General features: G+C 32.6%; 5 protein-coding genes across 9 annotated transcripts; 1 reads left to right on the plus strand and 4 right to left on the minus strand.

Moving 5' to 3' along the window:
* Positions 1 to 4: 4 nt before the first annotated feature.
* Pdcd4 (Programmed cell death 4) lies at positions 5 to 2,614 on the plus strand. Its single transcript, XM_065313596.1, has 2 exons — positions 5 to 194; positions 738 to 2,614. Exon 2 carries the CDS (start codon positions 752 to 754, stop codon positions 2,102 to 2,104), a length of 1,353 nt encoding a protein of 450 aa, XP_065169668.1. The 5' UTR covers positions 5 to 194; positions 738 to 751; the 3' UTR covers positions 2,105 to 2,614.
* A 284-nt stretch (positions 2,615 to 2,898) lies between these two features.
* Positions 2,899 to 3,675, minus strand: LOC135800380 (high affinity copper uptake protein 1-like). Its single transcript, XM_065313604.1, has 4 exons — positions 3,508 to 3,675; positions 3,309 to 3,436; positions 3,201 to 3,245; positions 2,899 to 3,130 (listed from the first exon to the last, which is right to left on the minus strand). Exons 1-4 carry the CDS (start codon positions 3,589 to 3,591, stop codon positions 2,929 to 2,931), a joined length of 459 nt encoding a protein of 152 aa, XP_065169676.1. The 5' UTR covers positions 3,592 to 3,675; the 3' UTR covers positions 2,899 to 2,928.
* A 257-nt stretch (positions 3,676 to 3,932) lies between these two features.
* On the minus strand, positions 3,933 to 9,638 carry LOC135800379 (high affinity copper uptake protein 1-like). Of its 3 annotated transcripts, none has more exons than XM_065313601.1 (6): positions 9,311 to 9,481; positions 5,334 to 5,478; positions 5,137 to 5,264; positions 4,981 to 5,079; positions 4,775 to 4,804; positions 3,933 to 4,663 (listed from the first exon to the last, which is right to left on the minus strand). In XM_065313601.1, the coding sequence occupies exons 2-6, from the start codon at positions 5,475 to 5,477 to the stop codon at positions 4,462 to 4,464; spliced, it is 603 nt and encodes a 200-aa protein (XP_065169673.1). In that variant the 5' UTR covers position 5,478; positions 9,311 to 9,481; the 3' UTR covers positions 3,933 to 4,461. The 3 variants fall into 3 exon arrangements, with proteins under 3 accessions (XP_065169673.1, XP_065169674.1, XP_065169675.1); XM_065313602.1 differs by lacking the exon at positions 9,311 to 9,481 and adding an exon at positions 5,544 to 5,747; XM_065313603.1 differs by lacking the exon at positions 4,775 to 4,804 and having other exon boundaries at positions 9,311 to 9,638.
* On the minus strand, positions 9,626 to 10,591 carry LOC135800381 (anaphase-promoting complex subunit 15B). Of its 3 annotated transcripts, none has more exons than XM_065313606.1 (4): positions 10,353 to 10,591; positions 10,225 to 10,284; positions 9,978 to 10,162; positions 9,626 to 9,792 (listed from the first exon to the last, which is right to left on the minus strand). In XM_065313606.1, the coding sequence occupies exons 1-3, from the start codon at positions 10,473 to 10,475 to the stop codon at positions 9,995 to 9,997; spliced, it is 351 nt and encodes a 116-aa protein (XP_065169678.1). In that variant the 5' UTR covers positions 10,476 to 10,591; the 3' UTR covers positions 9,626 to 9,792; positions 9,978 to 9,994. The 3 variants fall into 3 exon arrangements, with proteins under 3 accessions (XP_065169678.1, XP_065169679.1, XP_065169677.1); XM_065313607.1 differs by lacking the exon at positions 9,626 to 9,792 and adding an exon at positions 9,911 to 9,945 and having other exon boundaries at positions 10,004 to 10,162; XM_065313605.1 differs by lacking the exon at positions 9,626 to 9,792 and having other exon boundaries at positions 9,911 to 10,162.
* A 4,264-nt stretch (positions 10,592 to 14,855) lies between these two features.
* On the minus strand, positions 14,856 to 22,374 carry LOC135801460 (angiotensin-converting enzyme-like). Its single transcript, XM_065314963.1, is given in 11 exon segments — positions 14,856 to 15,566; positions 15,569 to 15,655; positions 15,658 to 15,761; positions 15,832 to 16,287; positions 16,364 to 16,610; positions 16,667 to 16,849; positions 16,906 to 17,046; positions 17,117 to 17,213; positions 17,273 to 17,422; positions 19,974 to 20,244; positions 21,081 to 22,374. Coding segments are annotated over 10 exon segments (2,148 nt in total). The 5' UTR covers positions 20,214 to 20,244; positions 21,081 to 22,374; the 3' UTR covers positions 14,856 to 15,123.
* Between the last annotated feature and the right edge of the window lie 47 nt (positions 22,375 to 22,421).

The raw sequence follows: 22,421 nt of genomic DNA on the forward strand, positions 1-22,421 counted from the left end.
TGTTTTGGTCTCGCTGCCGTGCGCTAAGTTTGTTCCGCGTTGCCGTACATTCAGCATCGTTTGTTTATCGCCATACGAAATCCAACCCGAAATAACAACACACACATTTCTACCTCTCGCATACACACACACAAGCGGCTGTAATCAACGTGTTGATAAATACTTCTTATCGCGTTTCGTGGATTGATTCTTTGGTAAGTGTAAACCGAGTGCTTTTGTTTTGTTATGATCTGATGTAACAATTTGTTTTTGTTTTTTTACGCAAACGCGACCACGTTTTATGCGGTTGTGTGATTTTTGATTTTTGCTGATTGGATTTGTGTGTGAGTTGGTATTGGTTGCCGGTTTTGCTTATGCCGCACGAGTTTTGCTTATGTCGGATGACAAAAGAGTCACGTAGGCCCTTGCAGGCATCGGCCAGCAGGCGTATGTCGTCTGTTTTTTTTTTGTTTGTTTGCACGCCTGCGCGCAGTTGCCATGTCTGCACCAGCCGGCATATTACGCAGTACAACATAACAACTCGCCGTAAATCTTATACCCACCAGAAAAACAAAAATAAATCGTCGCGTGGGTCGATGAATGAATTTTTCTATAGTTATATGATTAAAATGGCGCAATTTTCACGCTTTATTCCTGCATGATTAGCTATTGTGCTGGTAACCTGGCAACAATGTAAAACCAGGACCAGCCTCTCTGTGATTCCACTTCGCCTAACCTGTTTATTTACGTTTTCGCAGCTGGCCGGCGAGCGATGGCCGGCGTCGACAGGGAGCTGGAGGAGCTGAGCCGCGGCTCCGGCGATGAGATGCTCGTCGACGGCAAGGATGAACCCGGCGATGCCGACACGCCGATGAACCTCGCCGCCGACTCGACGCTAGGCAACAAACGCAAGCTGAAGAAGATCGCGCGACAGAACAGCAAAGAGAACGTGGTTGCGAACTCCGCCGCTGGATTCATCCATGCGCCACGGTCGTGGAAGAACAGCCGCCGTTCACGCAACGGCTTCGGTCGTGGGCTGCCGAAGAAAGGCGGTGCTGGCGGTAAAGGTGTCTGGGGTCTACCCGGCTCGGAACTCCTCGAAGCCTACGAAGACGTCAACGATCCCAACTACGACAACGAGAATATGAGTAATGGCGATATTGAGTTGAAGGCAGTCATACCGGATATCACCGTCGAAGATGTCCGACGTAAAGTCGAGCCGATCATTCTCGAATATTTCGAAAATGGCGACACGCACGAGGCGGCCATTTCCCTATCCGACGCTGTTCCGCATAACCTACGCGATATTCTCGTACAATTCATGGTGGAAATCGCCATGGATCACAAAGCGTCTCATCGTGAGATGACATCCGTGCTGGTATCCGATTTATACGGTCAAGTGGTGACCGAAGGTGACATCACTAAAGGTTTCGAAAATTTACTGGCGAACTTAGGCGATCTGATCATTGACATTCCCGATGCGCCGATGGTGTTAGGCAACTTCATCGCACGCGCCATCGCTGACGACTGCATTCCGCCGAAGTTTCTCGCTGTTATGAAAGACAAATCCGACGCGGAGCCGTTCCAAGAGGCGCTGGATCGTGCCAACACTTTATTCACCATGAAACACGGTATTGTACGATTGCACAACGTCTGGGGCGTCGGCGGAGCGCTTCGTCCTGTCAAATATCTCACCCGACAGATGAATCTCCTCCTATTGGAGTATATCTCTTCTCGGGATATTTCCGAAGCTACCCGATGTGTCCGCGCATTGGAAGTACCACACTTCCATCATGAATTGGTCTATGAATCAATCGTCATGGCGCTGGAGGCTAATTCCGCCTCGAAGGAGGAGGCACTATGCACGTTGCTCAAATCTTTATCCGATGCGATTATTATCACGCCGGATCAACTCGAGCATGGCTTCTTCCGCGTGTTTGAAGACCTCGCGGATATCTCCATGGATGTACCCTTAGCGTACATTATTCTTGACAGATTTGTTGATAGATGCTACAAGGAGGGCTTCCTCACCGAGCAAATCGTCAAGCGGTTGCCATCGCGTGGCCGCAAGCGATTTGTTTCGGAAGGTGATCAGCACCTGATTAAAAACCACCGAATCATTTAAATATTTTAGCGGCGTCTGTTTTGTGGGCGTGGCGCTGATGACGCTCTGGAGATGTTGTACTAGCTACCTACATACTAATATGGCCATAAGCCCTCTCTTGAATTAGTTATCGTTTGCGTATTTAATCATTTCTGTATGATAATGATTCATTATTATTATATAATATGTATGCGTGTAAAGATGGCGGTGTGTGTGTGAGTGTGGTTGCATACCTTGGCATGGGTGTGCAATTGCGGCAAACAAACGTTTTGGTTTTGTTTGCGTTTGGATTTCTTGGCGTTTTTTTCTCTTCTTTTCTTTTTTTTTGCATTTGATGATTTGATTAGTAACGATTCAAGTACATATTGAGATATATTGATATAATCTACTCTAGTTGCACTAAACGAATATGTAATTATAAAGCGATGATTGATGAATGCGGCTGCTGAGCGTGGAACTGTAAGTTTTTGGAAATTAACGTGTTAATTTTTTGTATTTGTTCTTCTATGAATAAAGATTATTTCAAGTTTATTTTATTTACAATATATGATTAGTAAGATTATCAATTGGAGGTTAGATAATAATTATCATAGGTTAGTAAAATATAAATTTTTAATATATTTTTGTTAATATTTTAGTTATTTTTGGTTTTTTAAGACTAAAAAATGTAGATAATTAAATTTTAAGCTTAAAATGTTGTATAAAATGTCTGTGGGACGAATAGTTTGCCAAATATAACGGAAAAACCATTCGCAGCGCGTTTCACAAGATGGCGGACGCGTGACAAGGGTTGCGACACATTGTATAGATACAGATTTGGTTTTAAATTTTATTATTTTAATTTATTAGTGGCAGTGTTCAGTAAGATCACCCACAGAAGTCTTTTTCCATCCAAACAGGAAGTAGCCAACGCCACCGCCCAAAATGACAGCGAGACATAACCAAACATTGAAGGTCATGAAGATAAACATGAGAAAATACGATAGAATGAATTGGATTGCGTGCATTAGCGTTTGAACACCGTGTGGCATGTTGAACATTGTTTGCCTAAACAAAAACAAAAAAAAAAACACAAAATTTTAGTTGAAAAACTTTAAAATTGGAAAAAATAACTTACTTTGAATCTTTAGTACATTTTTGCATCTTCTGCGCGAATATATCCCTAGAAATCAAATAAAAACATCATTTTAGTTGTTGTTTTAAAGTATTAATGTTAATATCCCACCTGCCGAATTTAAATGCTTCATAAAACATCGCCAGGAAAAAGATTCCAATTGCTGATCCAATCAGACCACCATCCGTGTCAAATGTCCATGATTCAAACAGGACTGTTTCAGTATTTCCAAAATGAAACTAAACATACAAAGATATTAATTTAATAAGACCTAAATTATAATTTTTCAGTCTTAATTTGCTATACTTACCCACATTTTCATGTCCATGTCCATATCCATATCACACATATCACACCGCGTTCCAGCTTTCATCGTAACATTAGTAACATTCATCTTTATAAAAAAAACGTTAAAAAATTAATCACAGCAAAGTATTGAGCAAATCAATGAGCTCTAAATGCTAACTAATCATGTCTACACAATCCACGGGTTAATATACCTCCTGGATCTTGATATCAATCGTTATCTTCAAGTGCTTATCACCGAAACATAAATTTAAACTAAAATGTAAGTAGGGATATATTAATATACATATTATTGCATTATATGCTAGATATTGTGCAAAGCTAACAAAATTTTACATAAAAAACACAAAAAACTTAAAAATAGTTGTGATTTGTTTAATACAGCATAAAAATTGATTAATTTTAGGAAATAATATTAAAATACATTCATATATTCAAAAAATAAATTTATTATCAACGTTTCTATGAGTAGTCATTCACTGGCGTTGACTCCTGCCGCCATTCTTCATGATCAACATGATACAAGCACAATTTAAGCTGGTTTCATCATTTACACATCATTTTCTATTAGTTTTAATAATAAACAAAGAATTTGAGCACTCAATAAGAACGTACGCATAATTCATATCATCACAATCAATATTTATAAACAAAAGACAAAAAAACAATTTTGGTAACTTAAATTGTAAATTGTAAATTGAATAATGTATAATCTCAATTAATATCGATATTGAGGCGTGCTGAGTGTTCAAATACAATAAAAATATGTATAAAATCCTAGCCAACAATTAAGACAATACTAATCTTTACTATTTCTATGGTTTTCACAAAGAAAACTAAATGATTACGTAGAAAAACGTTTAGTTTTCTTTCATTTATGTATTTTATGTATTTAATGGTATAGCTGTTGTTGAAATGCGTCAATTGCAGAGTATACGATGAAATCCATCGAAAGTTTTCAATGGCAATGCTCAGTCACATCAACAATCACGGATTTTTTCCAGCCGAAGAGGAAGTAGCCGACTGCAGCGCCCAGGACAACGGCGATACATAACCAAACATTGTAGGTCATAAAGATGAGCATCAAAAAGTAGGAAACAACCATTTGGATCATATGTAGAAGTGTTTGGAAGACGTGCATTGTGCTCCACATCGTCGGCCTAGAAAACATAAAGTTTTAATATTTTTTTCTTTTGTTTTGATTTTTTGAATGAATTAAATGAAAAATTATGATTTCTACAAGACTAAACACAAACATATGATCAACTTACGGCTGCTTGTGTATAACTTCACCAACCATACTATGTTGATGTTGATATGTGTGTGGATGAGCAAAGAATGAAAAAATGCAACAACACAATTAGTCATTATCACGCCGGCGACAGTAACAAGAGCATTTCGATGACTTATGATTACATATTCGCAACAATACCAAGCAAATCAATGCATAACAATAGATTATTAGGTGATTACTCACTGTACAACTTGATTATCTTCAGCGACGACGCGTTTATCCGCTGGGAGGGAAACAGCGCGGTATTGCAGAGCGTTATAAGTTTTCCAAAAGAGAAATTCTCTGTAAAATCAAAAATAATTAAAATTTTGCTAAAAAAATTAAATTTTTAGTATATACCTGTAATATTTAAGTCCCTCGTAGAGAGCAGCCATGAAAAATATGCCTACCATGGATCCAATCAATCCACCAATCGTACTAATCTTCCATGTGTCAAATAGAACAGTTTCCTCGTACCCAAAGTGGAACTAAACAATAAAAACATAAATTATTATTGAATTCATTTAAAAATCTATGAAACTTTATTATTTACTCACCCACATAGACATTGTATGCTGCATGTCACCCATATCATGCCCTTCGTGTCCTCCGTGTCCAGAATGGTCCATTTTTGAGTGGTCCATGTGCTGAGAGTGGTCCATCATGTCATGGTTCATTGCATGGTGCTGTGAGTGATCCATTCTAAACAAAACAAATAAAAACATTAATAAATTTTAAAATAATTCAATAAATAGTTAAATATGTACATTGTTATGTTGAGTATTTAAATAAAAAGTTTAAATGTTTGCAGTTGGCAGTTGGCGGCTCTACAATAGAGTCTGAACGCCGTGAGCGATTGAAGGCGAATGTGAATTTTCTATGCGACACGTTGCGATGGTACCGGCTAGTCTATCGGGACTATCAGGACTATCTCGTAGAATGTACATACGATTGGTTAGTCAGCTAGTGTGGAATCAGCGCATTCACGGACGCACTTTTATCAATTTGTGCGATAAAATATGTGTGCGGTATACAACAAAATTTAAATCGGTGGACTGGACTCATCGATTGTTTGTTTCTGTTTTATGCGTGCAACAGGTAGGTACACTCATTTTAAAGATATGCAAAGATATGCATAAGTTGAAATTTTTTAATATTTCTTTTACTTTTTTGGCGAAAATGGTAAAATGATGTAATTGTCCTTGAAATATGGTCATATTATACTTGAATATATACATTATTAATAATAAATGAGATTTTTTGGCGGAAAATTGAGATTTTCTTTGTATTTTTCAATTTTTGCGCGGAAATTTAGTCATTTTTGATGTCAGTGTTGAGAATTTTACTCTGATTGATCCACTACTGTACATGTCCTTGAAAATCAATCATATTATATTTGAAAATATATATTATTTACTAGCTGTTCCCCGCGACTTCGTTCCGGCAGTGTTTAATAAAAATTTAATTCGATTTTACTCTCTTGTTCTAGACTCGTTGTAAGAGTCAATTCTATCAGATGTATTTATTAAATTGTTTTGTGATTTATATGGATTTTACAATTTTGTATGAGTTTTACATGTTTCGCCCTGTGGGCATCGTCAGAAATTTAGAAAATAATAAAATCAATTCTATCAATAAGATTAGCAATTTTAATTTAAAGAAATTAATTATATAATGTTTTGTCAATAATGCACTTCAGCGCGCCATCTCGAATTCAACTATTTAACTATTACTATGATTGAATCTCAATGTCAAATTTTATTCTATAGAAAAGAGCTGTTTTGAGGATTTTCCCGGCAATTATTCGAATTTTTCTCACCTTTTAAACCTTCCCTAGACTTCCACGAATAATTCAAGACCAAGATGAGATAAATCCGTTCAGCCGTTCCCAAGTTTTAGCGAGACTAACGAACAGCAATTCATTTTTGTATATATAGATATTAAACATGTTTTTGTAGAATTTTTTGTTTTGTAGGTAAAAACGAATTTTTTCTTTGAAATTTTCAAATTTGACGTCAAAATTTACTTTTTTTGTTACATCAGTATTAAATACTTCACTTTGATTGGTCTGTTACATTTTTACTACCTACTTACTTATACATTTTACATTTTGAAATATTATTATTAATAAACTAACAAACAGTTATTTTTTATAACCAAACTAAACTAAACTACCTGATTATTATTTATGATTATTTACCGTGTAGTTTTAACAGCGATTTGAACGCAAACAGCCTGACTTTTATCAAAAGTTTGCGTAGTGGTGTGATTTTCAAACCGGAATATGCACATAATTGCGATACAGTTCCAGCAATTTGTCACAAACATTACATATTACATCAACCACCAACACTGATAAAATTTGCGCATTTTAAAGCAAACAAACCTCAAGCAAAACCAAAACCGCACACAGTCTAATCTACACAATATTATTATGATTATGATTGATATTATGTGAATAACAAAAAGAATAAACAACTATGTAAGTCGATCACACATTAAACTACAGTAGAATATCATAATAAACGATAGAAACCACAAATATTTATCAATTATGATAGAATTTCATTAAAATTTTGTAAAATTATAAAATTTCAACATATTTCTACATTTTAATTATGTTTAATTAACTTATTAAGTAAATTTTCATTGTTTGTTAACGTTTGTAACAAAAAATCATTAAAGTTCCTTAAACTTTCACTTTCTTTATGTTTTCAATCGCTAATGATTCGATTTGTTACAATTTCTAACAACTTTTAGTCATAAAACTTAAACCACAACTTATCTAACAATTTCGACGGTTAAAAATTAATTTTAACCCACTTTCCAAGCGAATAAACAAAAAATTCCAAGTAAAACAATAAAAATAATCAAATAATTAAAATCTTAGATATTAACAAAGTATAAACTTGATTTATGAATGTAAAATTTGATCAAGTGTCTGCTATCGATTGCCCGCCGGTTACCTGCGGCTTTGTTTTTGTTTTTTCGCCGATTTGCGCACGACACCAGCAATATTTGCACACGCTGTGAATACAGAAACTTCACGCGAATTGGTGTCGTGTGCAAAATCATATACAGTGCACATTGTGGGCGAGACGCTGCCAGTGAACGGCGATTATCGCGCGCGACCAAACTCCCGCCCTGCTCGAGTGCCAATTGTTACAATAAAACACACGCATTAATGATAACAATAGATATTATATCTATGTGTATGTGCAGTAGTGTAAAGTGCGAGTTGTGTAGTTTTAATTATCGCACACCGCCGACATTTTTGACAACTCATCAAGCGCGCGCGCACCGGGCCTACGTGCGGATTTATTTTAATTACAACCACTCAACATTCAAACATCAATGCTATTCGAGTTAATTTTTTTAAATTGCATGATAGGTGTGATAACAGAGAGGAAATGGCTGCGGATTAGTGGTTTAATTAGTGTTTTAAGCACTTTTGGAAGCAATAAATGTTTTAACATGTAACAAAATGATTAAATTTTAATTAGAAATGAGTTTTACAATAGCGTAGCAACTGACAAACAGCTAGGGATGAATTAATTCGCTCAATTGATGGCGATTGTTATCGTTTAAGATGAATAAGTGTTTTAAATTCAATTTGTTATTATTTCTGTGGTGTATGAGTAAAGATTTAAGATTAAAGTTTGATTTGCAAGGTTAAACATGGAGTTTAAAGAGTAAAACTTGATTATAAATGCAATTTATCCATTTAGGAATAAATTACAAGCGGGAGAAGTCTAACAAGTTGGAATTACGTCATTTATCGTTTTTTCAACAAAATATTGCTACCTTTTGGGATTTCCAAAGAATAAAAACAAGTTTTAATGTTTTTTAATGTTGTAGTGTTACTATAGCAACATTTATAAACTAAATATTAAAGTTTTGAAGGTTTTGAAGCTACTTTGTGATATTTTAATGCAGTTATCAACTTAAATCAAACAGACGTCTGTTGATACATTGATAAGACCTGATAAATACTTATTTACTCAATTTATTATTAAATAAAGTGTAAATTTCATCACTTTCACTACGTAGACAACAATTATTTTCAACGATTTTGAATTATTTTGATTCTAATCAATAAAAATCGATTTTTGGTGCTTAGCACTCATAGCAACCCAACAATTCGTGATAGAATGCGTTGTAGAAGCAATGGAACACAATTGAGATTGGAATTTAATAAAGTTGTGACCTAGAATGCCAATCATTCCGTTTTAATTGTAAATATCGGTTTAACTTTTAACTTTTCTTATTATTATTATTACCATTGCTCTAATTTAAAATATATGCAATTACAAATAAATATTTTTCTTTCTGAACACCCTGTGTATCCTACCTATCCATATCTTTCAGACATATTGCACAATTTCATTTTTTATGATAATTAACCGTTCAGAACAATACATTAAATAAAGTCTGTGTTTATTTCACTAAATATGTTTTCTTTTTTGTATTTCTTTATTTTTAGTTGAATAAATTGTAAATGTGACCTAAATGGCACTTATTACATAAAACTAACCTCGTTTCCTTCCTTGACTAGCGCTCGTCGATGTAAAACTTGCTTGCACCGACTGCAAAGCGATAAATCCTCGTTTTTTGAAGGATAGAAGCACACTAGTGACGGCGGCACCGACTGATCGTCTGCATGAGTTCGCCTAGACTAGATTTAACACCGGAACAATGTGGTAGCGATTCGAAAGGCTCTGCGCGTTGTTCAATGCTTGCGAATGTTGCGCTCTTTCGTACTTTCACCTAGAGTCTCGCCATTGCGGATTTACGAGTTTACTTGCGTTCATGGAAGGTGGAAAACAAGGTTTTTTAAAGGCTTATACCGTTTCTTTTAGTGATAATGTTTAATCACGTAAGACGAAGCGAGACGGTAGTCACGTCGACAATCATGACAAGTAAACAGCTGGTGATGACTTCAGTTGAATACCAGTAGCGCTATCTGTTATTATCTGCTTGTAATCATGTAATATTTAACCTTGGATTATCTACAAACTGAAAATAATTAGTTTTTGTTAAATAAAGAAGTATTTGTGGTTTGATTTATAATGTTTATTATGATTTATGGTATTAATACTGTTCAGGATGAGTTATTTGAAGAGTATGCAATCAATTTCCTTCTGTATTCTTTACTTTTCATTGATTTTACTGGAAAATACAAAAATAGCTTAAAAAGTTACCCTCTTGTTGTTCTCGGTTATCGTACACCATGCCCCTGACCCATGCGGATGTTTACATCCACCGGAGAGTTTCTTTCGGTGACGTCCACCTCGATTTCATCCTCGTCTTCTTCATCGTGGGTTTCTGATTCGTCGTCGTCGTCGTTGTCGTCTTCATCATCTTCCTCTTCTTCTTCATCCAGATTCTATATTATAATAATTGATTTATTATTGTTTTGTAATACTCTGTATATTATTTTGTTTATACCTCTGCTTGTGTTTTGCCTATTGGAAGTAAATCCATGTTTCTCTGTTGTATTGATAATAACTAAATAAAGGAAATAAGAGTATTAATAATTAATTTTTGTTTATGTTTTTGTTGAGTGTTCTTTTTACCCAGGCTTGATGTTCTCTTTCCAACTGTGAAACTTCACTTTCGTCGTCGCAGGGTTGATCAACGTTTAACCATTCAGAATCAATCAATTTCGGCATTAATTTAGGGAATAACGGGACTGCCATTGCGAATTACTTAGTAACTTTTAATTAATGTTTTATATTATTTGTCTTTTGTTGTTTTGAAAGGGAAACAACAGTTGTATACATCAGTGCGATCAGCTGGTAATATTATGTTACAAATCAAGCATGCTGCGCCATCTACTGTTTAAGTTTTAAAGTTTTATTGAGTATATAATAAGATTTTTGGTTGAAAACACTTTATATCTCGGGTATTAATTCAGCAATTTAAGGTTTCTAACTGTTATATTATAGTGTAAGACACCCTTAATAACATGTTTGTATTTTTCATGTTCTATACCTGTAGGAAGTGCCCTAAAAGTTTCATTAAAGATGTCATTTTTATGAAATTGCAATGCTGGTAATGGAAAACACCCTATATCTCCTGTGTCAATAAAGCGATTTAGGGTTTCTCATCGTTATATGAAAGCTTAGGAAAGACTTTACAACGTGTAAATAGTTTCCAACACCTGGGCCCTTAGAAAGTGCACTAAAATACGCATCAAAATTATTTTTTTCTGAAATTTTTTAATCTTTTGAAGGAAAATGCCCTATATCTCTAGAACCAACCAAGCAATTTGTGTCATTTTAGTGGTATATTGTAGATAATGAAACCCTTTACAATGCCCATGTTGTTTTGACTGTCTAAATACTTAGGAAGTGCCCTAAAATACCCATCAAAACTTAGTTTTTTCTTAAATTTTTAATTTTTTTAGTGTAAAACAGCCTATATCTCCGGAACCAACCGAGCAATTTGTGTCATTTTAGTGGTATATTGTAGAAAATGAAACCCTTTACAATGCCTATATTGTTTTCACTGCCTAAATACTTAGGAAGTGCCCTAAAATACCCATTTTTTAAAGTTTTTTCTTAAATTTTTGTTTTTTTTTTTTAGTGGAAAACACCCTATATCTCCGGAACCAATAAAGCAATTTGGATCATTTTAATGCAATATCATAGCTAAATAAACCCTTTATAACATGTATATAGTTTCCTCTCCCTTAACCCTTTCGTAGTGCCTTAAAATGCTGATCAAAAGTGAATTTTTCATTTTTTAAAGTAGATTTGCATGTATTTTATTTCTTTTTCGGTCGAAAAATAAGGCCCACTTTTGTTTTATCATTGATTGAGGTAAAAACCCAGCCTTTAACCTAATTCTTAAAATTATTTTTTGGTCGAAGAACAGGGCCGCACTATTTTTATAAAATATTTTTGCTCGAGAACAGGGCCGCACTTTTACTTAAAAAATTTTCGTGTCGAAATAACATTTTCAATTGTAATTATCTCGGAAACTAAAAGAGCTAGAAAGAAAAAAACTTCATATTCTTGATCCTTGAAGAATGCGCTACAAGATGGCATCATTATTGAAAAATGTTAAAAATGGCACAAAAAATTTTTAACGAAAAGATTTTGTTATAAAAAAGGCAAAAGATTTCTCTTTTTTATGTTGAAAATTAAAAGTTGGAATTTTTCAATTCTGATTTCGCTTTCGGATAGGTTATATAATTCTAGATCTATTATTTAAGTAAAAATTTTGTCTAATATCAATAGTTTAGGCCCTATTCTCGCTTTTAATTAAAAAATTGAAATTGTCAGAACCTACATATGTTTTGATGCGAAGTTCAACATTTTCATTAAAATTGCAATTAGGGTTTAAACGGTCAATGATATCAAAAAATTTTACTTAAATATTTGATCTAAAATTAAAATGTCTATCATAAACCGAAATCAGAATTTCAAAATTCCAGCTTTTACTGTCGACATAAAAAAGAGAAATCTTTTGCCTTTTTTATGACGAAATCTTTTTTCAGCAAATGCCACTTTTGAAATAATAGGAATTTTGGAATTCTGTTTTCGGATTCTGAAAGTAGATTAAATTCTGAATCGGAATCTATTAACACAATTTCATATTAAGGCCTTATTGGCCTGCAAAAAAGGAAATTAAAATATTTAATGACGTCATCCCGACGACACCAATATTTTAACTCACATTGCAAAGAGGCCCTAAACGGTTACTGTTATGAAAAAAAATTACTTAAATAATCGACGTAAAATTAAATTACTAATCAGAATCCGAAATCAGAATTTCAAAATTCCAACTGTTAATTTTCAACATAAAAAAGAGAAATCTTTTGCCTTTTTTATAACAAAATCTTTTCCTTAAAAATTTTTTGTGCCACTTTTAACATTTTTCAATAATGATGCCATCTTGTAGCATATTTTTCAAGGATTAAGAATATGTAGTTCTTTTTTTTCTAGCTCTTTTAGTTGTCGAGATAATTACTATTTTATCTTCAAAAATTAGACTATTCCGTCGGCATGCACATGTTTCATTAAAATTGCAAATAGGGCCTAAACGGTAAACGATAACAAAAAAAGTTACTTAAATAATCGATGTAGAATTAATTTATCTATTAGAAATTGAAAACAGTATTTCAAAATTCCAATTTTTAGTTTTCCAGATTCCTAATTAGAAGATTAAATGGTAATTATCTCGACAACTAAAAGAGCTAGAAAAAAAAGAACTACATATTCCTGATCCTTGAAAAATTTGCGACAAGATGGCATCATTATTGAAAAATGTTAAAAATGGCACAAAAAATTTTTAAGGAAAAGATTTTGTTATAAAAAAGGCAAAAGATTTCTCTTTTTTATGTTGAAAATTAAAAGTTGGAATTTTTATATTGTGTTTTCAGATTCGGATAGATTATGCAATTCTAGATCGATTATTTAAGTAAAAATGTTGTCTAATATTAACCGTTTAGGCCCTATTCTCATTTTTAATTAAAAAATTATATTTTGTCAGAGCCTACACATGTTTTGATGCGAAGTACAACTTTTTCATTAAAATTGCCAATAGGGCTTAAACGGTCAATGATATCAAAAAATGTTACTAAAATAATCTATTTAAAAATGAAGGATCTATCATAATCCGAAATCAGTATTTCAAAATTCCAACTTTTAATGTCGTCATAAAAAAGAGAAATCTTTTGCCTTTTTTATGACGAAATCTTTTTTCAGCAAATGCCACTTTTGAAATAATTGGAATTTTGGAATTCTGTTTTCGGATTCTGAAAGTAGATTTAATTCTGAATCAGAATCTATTAACACAATTTTAAATTAAGGCCCTATTGGCCTGCAAAAGAGAAAAACAAAATTTTTAATGACGTCATCACGACGACACCAATATTTTAACTCACATTGCAAATAGGGCCTAAACGGTTACTGTTATGAAAAAAATTTACTTAAATAATCGACGTAAAATTTAATGTACTTTCAGAAACCGAAAACAGAATTTAAAAATTCCAACTTTTAATTTTCAACATAAAAAAGAGAAATCTTTTGCCTTTTTTATAACAAAATCTTTTCGTTAAAAATTTTTTGTGCCTTTTTGACATTTTTCAATAATGATGCCATCTTGTAGAAAATTCTTCAAGGATCAAGAATATGAAGTTTTTTCTTTCTAGCCCTTTTAGTTTCCGAGATAATTACAATTGAAAATGTAATTTCGACACGAAAAATTTTTAAGTAAAAGTGCGTCCCTGTTCTTCGAGCAAAAATATTTTTTGAAAATAGTGCGGCCCTGTTCTTCGACCAAAAAATAATTTCAACAATTAGGTTAGAAACTTTTTCGACAGAAATAATTCTAAAGAGAAGTTAATACAAATTTAGTTTTTATTACAACCTGAAAATGACCAATAATTCGTAGTATACTCATTTTTGACGGGCGTTTTAGGGCATTTCTTATAGGTTTAGAGGTTCCAAAGGGCACACATCTTGTAAAGGGTCTATTAATCTATCGCGTAGCGTTGAGAAACCTAAAATTACTTAATTGGTGTACAAGATATTGTGAGTTTTTCACAAAAAAAACATCAAAATTTGAGAAAAACGCATCTTCCAAGGGCATTTTTGGGCATTTCCTGTAAGTTTAAAGGTTCTAAAGTGTATACATCTTGTAAAGGGTCTATTAATCTATCGCGTAGCGTTGAGATACTCTAAATTACTTGATTGGTGTGCAAGATATTGTGAGTTTTTCACAAAAAAACATCAAAATTTGAGAAAATCGCATCTTCCAAGGGCATTTTTGGGCATTTCCTGTAGGTTTAAAGGTTCTAAAGGGTACACATCTTGTAAAGGGTTTATTAATCTAGAACGTAGCGTTAAGAAACCTTAAATTACTTAATTGGTTTAAGAATTAATAGGAATTTTCTACAAAAAAAGCTTCATAATTTGAGAAAATAGCAACTTCCAAGGGCATTTTAGGGCATTTCCTATATGTTTACTAGGTCTAAATGGTATGCATGTTGTAAAAGGTTTACCAAACTAAATATTTCCTGAAAAGTAATTTAAAATTCAAAGTATGAGATTAAATAAAATGCAAACAAGTTATAATTAACAAAAATTCGTATATTAATATAAACATTTACAAATTACAGGCGGTTTATTAAATAATTGGCATTGTGTAGGTATTAATGGCAGGCTAATTGTACAATTATATCACAAACAAAACAATTGGGAATTATACATAAATAAATTCTCAGATTAACAATTAATCATCTAAATAAATAATAAATTCCTATTACCTATACTACTTAAATATACAAAAATTATAAATCCTATGAATCTAGGTTTACAAAAGTAATTAGAACTTAAATTACGCATTGTATCGACGATTATTTCTCTGCGTTCGCCTCCTCTGCGTTACAAACCCAGCAGCTATAATCGCTAAGGTAACAACAACAATACCAGCGCCAATATAAATACCTAAATGAACAGGACTCTGCACAGGAGTTAAATTCTCTTCATCATCTTTTAACAATGTTTTCGCATCTTGTTTTACATTTGTAACACCTGCTACTTTAGGTTTTTCGTTTAAATTATCAGCAATTTGCTTCACGCCACTTTTTTGGTTTATAGTTGTTGATTTTTGGGTGGTAGTTGTTTCATCTTTGGGCTTGAATCGAGTTTTCTTTATTTTGGGCGCTGCTGTAGTTGTAGTCGTTGTTGTACGAACAAATTTTGGAGTTTTCAGTTTGTAGGAAGCTTGTTCCATCGGTGCAATATCCAAATACTCATCAAGAGGTGCAAAGAAGGACAAAGAGGATAATCCGAGATCTCATCAATGTTGTAGTAGTAACTGAGGAGATCCTGTGCATCACGATTGGGAATATTCAGGACAAAGTCCTAAATGTCGTGTCTTGATTGAAAAGTGTTGAAATGTCCGCTTCTTCAAACAAATCGATTTGATAGTAGTTGAGGAGTTGAAATTGTAGGAATAATCCTAACATTTTGCTACAAATCAAACAATTTATGTTAAAATGATACTCAAATAGCACAAAATGTGATATAAAACTTGTCATACCTTAAATATGGCCGATTGAACATAATCCCTTCATCTCTCAAGAACTCAGTTGTACTTTCTTCGTCCATGAATAATCCTTGAATATCCTTCACATGTTTCCTGTAAGTTTCTTCAACATCTCCATGATTCTCCAATAAATCTAATCTAAACTTATCCATTGCATGATAATATGCAATTTTTGGTAATATACGTAATGCCAATAGTATCATAACAGTCATTCTGTTTTCTTCCCTTGTTACATGATCAACAAACGACATTCTCCCGACTATTTTATTCTGGAGCATTCCATTGATGCTCATTAATGAAGACATGGAATGCATTCCTTGTACAACTGGTGAATACCTGAGATCTTGATTGATTTTGCTTGCAAAATTCACTTTAGTCAACCCTACTTGCATGACGGTCTCATATGCGTTGAAGTAGTTGCCTAATTTGGTTTTATTGCATGTTACAATGCTAAAAGTAACAAAAATGATAAAAAATTATTTGTAAATTGATATAATGTGTATTATTTAATATTTATATTATTTACCTTGAGTATTGTTCCGAACAATAATCAAAAACATGAGTTTCACAGCTGTTTTCATTAAATTCACTGCGTTTGAGTAATAATGGGTTGACTACATCACCAAAGCCCAGGTTTTTGGTTGTGTTGCCTGCATATCTGAATAAATCCTGGATTTCACGTGCTTCTAGCTCAACTTTCATGTCGTAGTATAATTGTGGGTTTGGAAGAAGGATATCAGCGATATTAGACCAGTCATCTCCCAAGAAACTTCCTAAAAACAAAAATTTATTAAGTTATGTCCATTTGAATGATAAAAACTATTTATACCTGTCAAATATGTCGGGATGTATTCTTCATACGTTGTATTATAATGTTGATTGATGCGCAATCGTACAAAATTATGCAACTTATTGTACAATGGTTGAATAGCTTCAAAAAGAGTATTGCTGAGTTCATAACCACTTTGCATGTCACTTAACATTTCCCAATAAGTTTCCACTTCAGTATAATCTATAAAATTATATTGTATTAAGTTTGTTTCATGTTTTAATGGATTTTTTGCTTACCATTAGCAAGTGTTGCTTTGTTAACCATTTTTAATGCATCATAATACCAGTTCTTAAAAGGCTTTGTACCGTTTTCCCATTTTAACCAAATTTCTTTTAGTTGTGTTGCATTACGACGCGTGGCGAGTGCTTCCATGACGTCTAGAAATCAAAAACAATCTAAAATATGTCATTTTTAAATTACAATTAGAAATAAGGAAATAAGGTGTACCTGGTTCAGACAAAACGGTTTTGGTACCGCTGGTTTCCACAATTTCAATTGAATCTGTGTGTTTTAGTTCTAAATTTTTATTTGCAAATACTGTAAACTAAAATAGGTGGCGGTTTAAAAGATGTATTTATTTTGGTAGTATACCGATTGACTTACAGCTTTGTACTCATCAGCTGATAGTAAAACATCACCGCATTTCGTGAAATACGTCCAGTTGCGTTCCATTTCATATGGGACCTCTTCGTAGACTTTCAGACGTTGCGCATGCTGACGAAGGTAGTTTGCATGGTCAACTTCACTTTTAATCTGAACGTAAATATAGTATTAAAATAAAACAATAAAATAATTTTATATTGAATAAAGACTATGACGGACAATTCTCTATTACGTAAGAAATTAAAATAATAAAATTTCATGGGATAAAACATGAATAAGAGTGATAAAAAGTGCAAGCGAATATCTCCTAAACAAAAATAAATAGCGACCAACGGATAGAAATAATTTGAGAAATTCTCTATCAGAACGAAATATAAAATAAATGTATTTCCCACAGTAAAGCGTCAAAAAACGCGACTGAAAGTGCTAAAAAGTGACATTTTGCAATTTTTGCCCATTTTATTCAAACGCGAATATCTCGTAAACTAAAAGAGATAATTAAGATCTGATCGCAGCGTCTTAATCTACTGACTATTCTCTATCAGATAGGATAGTTAAAACGGAAATCTGAGAGATGAAATTTTCATTCTTAAGAAAAAAATTACCAAGGGGGGGTGCTTGATACTTTTTTTCGACGATTTTCAAAAATTCATATCTCTTAAACTAAAAGAGATAGCAACCAACGAATTGCTGATTCTGATAGATTGGAAAATTCTCTATCAGATAAAAATATAAAATAATTATATTTCCTACAGTAAAAGGTCGAAAAACGCGACTAAAAGTGCTAAAAAGTGACATTTTGCAATTTTTGCCCATTTTATTCAAACGCGAATATCTCGTAAACTAAAAGAGATAATTAAGATCTGATCGCAGCGTCTTAATCTACGGACTATTCTCTATCGGATAGGAGAGTTAAAACGGAAATCTGAGAGATGAAATTTTCATTCTTAAGAAAAAATTGCCAAGGAGGGGTGCTTGATACTTTTTTTCGACGATTTTCAAAAATTCATATCTCTTAAACTAAAAGAGATAGCAACCAACGAATTGCTGATTCTGATAGATTGGAAAATTCTCTATCAGATAAAAATATAAAATAATTATATTTCCTACAGTAAAGGTCGAAAAACGCGACTAAAAGTGCTAAAAAGTGACATTTTGCAATTTTTGCCCATTTTATTCAAACGCGAATATCTCGTAAACTAAAAGAGATAATTAAGATCTGATCGCAGCGTCTTAATCTACGGACTATTCTCTATCGGATACGAGAGTTAAAACGGAAATCTGAGAGATGAAATTTTCATTCTTAAGAAAAAATTGCCAAGGAGGGGTGCTTGATACTTTTTTTCGACGATTTTCAAAATTCATATCTCTTAAACTAAAAGAGATAGCAACCAACGAATTGCTGATTCTGATAGATTGGAAAATTCTCTATCAGATAAAAATATAAAATAATTATATTTCCTACAGTAAAAGGTCGAAAAACGCGACTAAAAGTGCTAAAAAGTGACATTTTGCAATTTTTGCCCATTTTATTCAAACGCGAATATCTCGTAAACTAAAAGAGATAATTAAGATCTGATCGCAGCGTCTTAATCTACGGACTATTCTCTATCGGATACGAGAGTTAAAACGGAAATCTGAGAGATGAAATTTTCATTCTTAAGAAAAAATTGCCAAGGAGGGGTGCTTGATACTTTTTTTCGACGATTTTCAAAAATTCATATCTCTTAAACTAAAAGAGATAGCAACCAACGAATTGCTGATTCTGATAGATTGGACAATTCTCTATCAGATAAAAATATAAAATAATTATATTTCCTACAGTAAAAGGTCGAAAAACGCGACTAAAAGTGCTAAAAAATGACATTTTGCAATTTTTGCCCATTTTATTCAAACGCGAATATCTCGTAAACTAAAAGAGATAATTAAGATCTGATCGCAGCGTCTTAATCTACGGACTATTCTCTATCGGATACGAGAGTTAAAACGGAAATCTGAGAGATGAAATTTTCATTCTTAAGAAAAAATTGCCAAGGAGGGGTGCTTGATACTTTTTTTCGACGATTTTCAAAAATTCATATCTCTTAAACTAAAAGAGATAGCAACCAACGAATTGCTGATTCTGATAGATTGGACAATTCTCTATCAGATAAAAATATAAAATAATTATATTTCCTACAGTAAAAGGTCGAAAAACGCGACTAAAAGTGCTAAAAAATGACATTTTGCAATTTTTGCCCATTTTATTCAAACGCGAATATCTCGTAAACTAAAAGAGATAATTAAGATCTGATCGCAGCGTCTTAATCTACGGACTATTCTCTATCGGATACGAGAGTTAAAACGGAAATCTGAGAGATGAAATTTTCATTCTTAAGAAAAAATTGCCAAGGAGGGGTGCTTGATACTTTTTTTCGACGATTTTCAAAAATTCATATCTCTTAAACTAAAAGAGATAGCTACTAACGAATTGTTGATTATGAAAGATTGGAAGATTCTCTATCAGACAAAAATATAAAATAATTATATTTCCTACAGTAAAAGGTCGAAAAACGCGACTAAAAGTGATAAAAATTGACATTTTTCAATTTTTTTTACTACTAATATCTCATAAACTTAAAGAAATAGAAAGCAACATATAATCATAGTGTTAGATATCGCAACTAAATGACCAATACTATAAAAAACACAAACACCTTACCTTATCACGCAATCCTGTAACTTCCTGTTTAAGAAAAGACCTCGCACTGCGCGCCATATCCGAACATTCATCCTGCAGATCCCATTGAATCAGCTCCAACTCGGAATGTATCTTAATATAGTCCTCATCTTCTTGCCCAGATATTCCATGAGATACCATTAATACAATTAATACCAAAATAACCATTAAATTCATTACGTTAATCAGTTTAGCATGGCAAAAATTATGTGATGACTTCATTTTGAACAAATCGCCTTCTTCAAATCACAATCTGAAACAAAAAACAAAACAAAACTCTTCAAACACACTTTTTCATTATCCTGTATGAGATAAATCTATTTTTATTGAATAAAGTGTAAACAAACGAACGTATTCATTACGTTAAACATTCGCAGAATACTGGAAACTTGTTTACACAATATTTTAGTAAGTGTAAATGTGTAAATGATTAAGATTTATGTTATTCGCGATTTTGTTCAAACAAATCTAAAATAAACGCACGCAAAATGTACTCAATCACATCAAAGGTTAATTTGTTCAATTAATCACTGAATAATTATAAATTCAATTACTCTCATGGATGATTAATTATTGTCAAGCGTGAAAAAAGTGGAAATAGTAAAAATACACACATTGCATAACGCTCAATATTCCACAATCAAATAATATAAGTTGTTTACGTATGCATGCGTGATAATAAGTGTTAAACACTTTAGAAAACGCGCATGTTGCATTATAGTGCAATAAACACTTTCAAAGTACACATGGGCCTAAATTTCAACAACTTATTTATTGCGATATGTCTATATTAACTAAATATTTACTAGTTTAACTGTTAAAAACAGTTAAGTAAAGTTTGATGAGTAAATGAATGACCTTAGTTGATAACAATCGTCAGAGGGTAAGCCCTTTGAAGTTGCGTGTACTTTTCAGTTAAATATGCGTTCCAGGAATGAATAATTAGTCTAATCCGGCTAAGGTCTACTGTAATGACCTATAATCATAATATTCACAATGGACTACTACCAGACAATTGAACTAAATGTTAGTGTTAGTAAATTTAGTTGTATTTCCTCAACATTTAGTTTAAACCATGTATAAACTTACAGTTATTCTTTGTTCCTTGTTTTATTATCACACATTCACTGTTTATTAACTAAAGTTTAAAAAATGTTCATACTAGAAGTACTTTTAGATGTCTAAGCATAGTAGAAAGTTAATATAATTACACTTTTACTTTCTTTCGTTTAAGTTGCTTAATTTTTTTTATCTGATGATGAAAAAATGTTATTATGTCGGTTGCACTTAAATTTTGGACTCACGCAACACAACTTTCACAATAACTTAATATTTTCCACTTTTTCACGTGCACAATAAAATTATTGTATAAAATGTTTATCAATTGAGTTATTGATGCAATTTGTTTGCACAAAATACAGTTGTATGGAAACACGTTGCAGCATGCAGAGTGATATTTGTTATCGCTTATCAATAACCGCACGCACCGAGAACTCCGAAGCGACTGACGAATTGGACGATGCGCGATGACTAAATTCCTGATTCTACCGGCGGATGGAATGAGTCGAATATTTTGTTGTGTTGCGTAGCTAATACTCGTACATGAATGTTATGAATTACACTCTCGGACTTTGATTAAAATAAACAATTGAGCTATACAAAAACTATTATAAACTGAATTATTCTAATTTGTTCTTAAAAATACTTTAAAATTGTGTTTTAAAGAAGTGTTTAATTAAAAACCTTGAATATTATACTAATTATATTAAAAACACTTGTTTACGTAAGTTACTGCACTTTCCGACGCAAATTAATGATAAAATTGATAGCGCTTGATAATATTCTTTTGTATTTCTTATCGTTATTATCAAATGAACGAACAATCGACAGATCAATAGATCAAATGTCCAAATTGTATTGGAATGATACGTAGAGTGTGACCTTTAGTTGAAATTTTATGCTCTAATTTAAAATAAAGTATGGAATTGTTTAGAATTAGATTAAATATTTCACGATTGAGCAATATATTGATGCCTTGAATCTAAATTAATTAATTCAAGATGCGTTTTGCACATTGATCACACATTCGTTTCTGATTTGTTTCATATTAGTCATTACTGAGTCATATTTTTTAAATTATCGATCACTTTTCTTTAAATTTACATCCCGATATGCGCAAATATTTATTTTGCTACCAAAATGTGATAATTTTAACGTTTATTTATAATTACTATCAATTAATTGATATTCCATTGCGTTAAATCAGTGTTAATGTGCTGTATCGTAGTAAAAACAACCGCCACGTGGTTTAATAGTTCATGTGTTAATTATTGACACTGATAACATTACAACTATTCACTCACATTTTGTAGTTGTTTTAATTTAATGCGGAGTGGAAAAGATAATAAAATAAAACAGTATTTTAACGTA

The sequence above is a fragment of the Atheta coriaria genome, unplaced genomic scaffold (genome assembly GCF_025399875.1).
Source record: "Atheta coriaria isolate IRGN ID8LTWV9N9 unplaced genomic scaffold, Caltech_Dcor_3.1 hic_scaffold_10_pilon, whole genome shotgun sequence".
Classification (NCBI taxonomy): domain Eukaryota; kingdom Metazoa; phylum Arthropoda; class Insecta; order Coleoptera; family Staphylinidae; genus Dalotia; species Dalotia coriaria.

What these genes read in the sequence shown, in the direction of transcription:
- Pdcd4 (XM_065313596.1), top strand. Translation starts at nt 752, where the DNA reads ATGGCCGGCGTCGACAGGGAGCTGGAGGAGCTGAGCCGCGGCTCCGGC.
- LOC135800380 (XM_065313604.1), bottom strand. Translation starts at nt 3,591, where the DNA reads ATGAATGTTACTAATGTTACGATGAAAGCTGGAACGCGGTGTGATATG. An exon ending in ACATGGACATGAAAATGTGG is followed by an intron (nt 3,437 to 3,507) that starts GTAAGTATAGCA and finishes TTGTATGTTTAG; the next exon opens with TTTCATTTTGGAAATACTGA. An exon ending in AAATGTACTAAAGATTCAAA is followed by an intron (nt 3,131 to 3,200) that starts GTAAGTTATTTT and finishes GTTTTTGTTTAG; the next exon opens with GCAAACAATGTTCAACATGC.
- LOC135800379 (XM_065313601.1), bottom strand. Translation starts at nt 5,477, where the DNA reads ATGGATCACTCACAGCACCATGCAATGAACCATGACATGATGGACCAC. An exon ending in GAGGGACTTAAATATTACAG is followed by an intron (nt 5,080 to 5,136) that starts GTATATACTAAA and finishes TTGATTTTACAG; the next exon opens with AGAATTTCTCTTTTGGAAAA. An exon ending in GAAGATAATCAAGTTGTACA is followed by an intron (nt 4,805 to 4,980) that starts GTGAGTAATCAC and finishes ACATCAACATAG; the next exon opens with TATGGTTGGTGAAGTTATAC.
- LOC135800381 (XM_065313606.1), bottom strand. Translation starts at nt 10,475, where the DNA reads ATGGCAGTCCCGTTATTCCCTAAATTAATGCCGAAATTGATTGATTCT. An exon ending in AAAGAGAACATCAAGCCTGG is followed by an intron (nt 10,285 to 10,352) that starts GTAAAAAGAACA and finishes TCCTTTATTTAG; the next exon opens with TTATTATCAATACAACAGAG. An exon ending in TAGGCAAAACACAAGCAGAG is followed by an intron (nt 10,163 to 10,224) that starts GTATAAACAAAA and finishes ATTATAATATAG; the next exon opens with AATCTGGATGAAGAAGAAGA.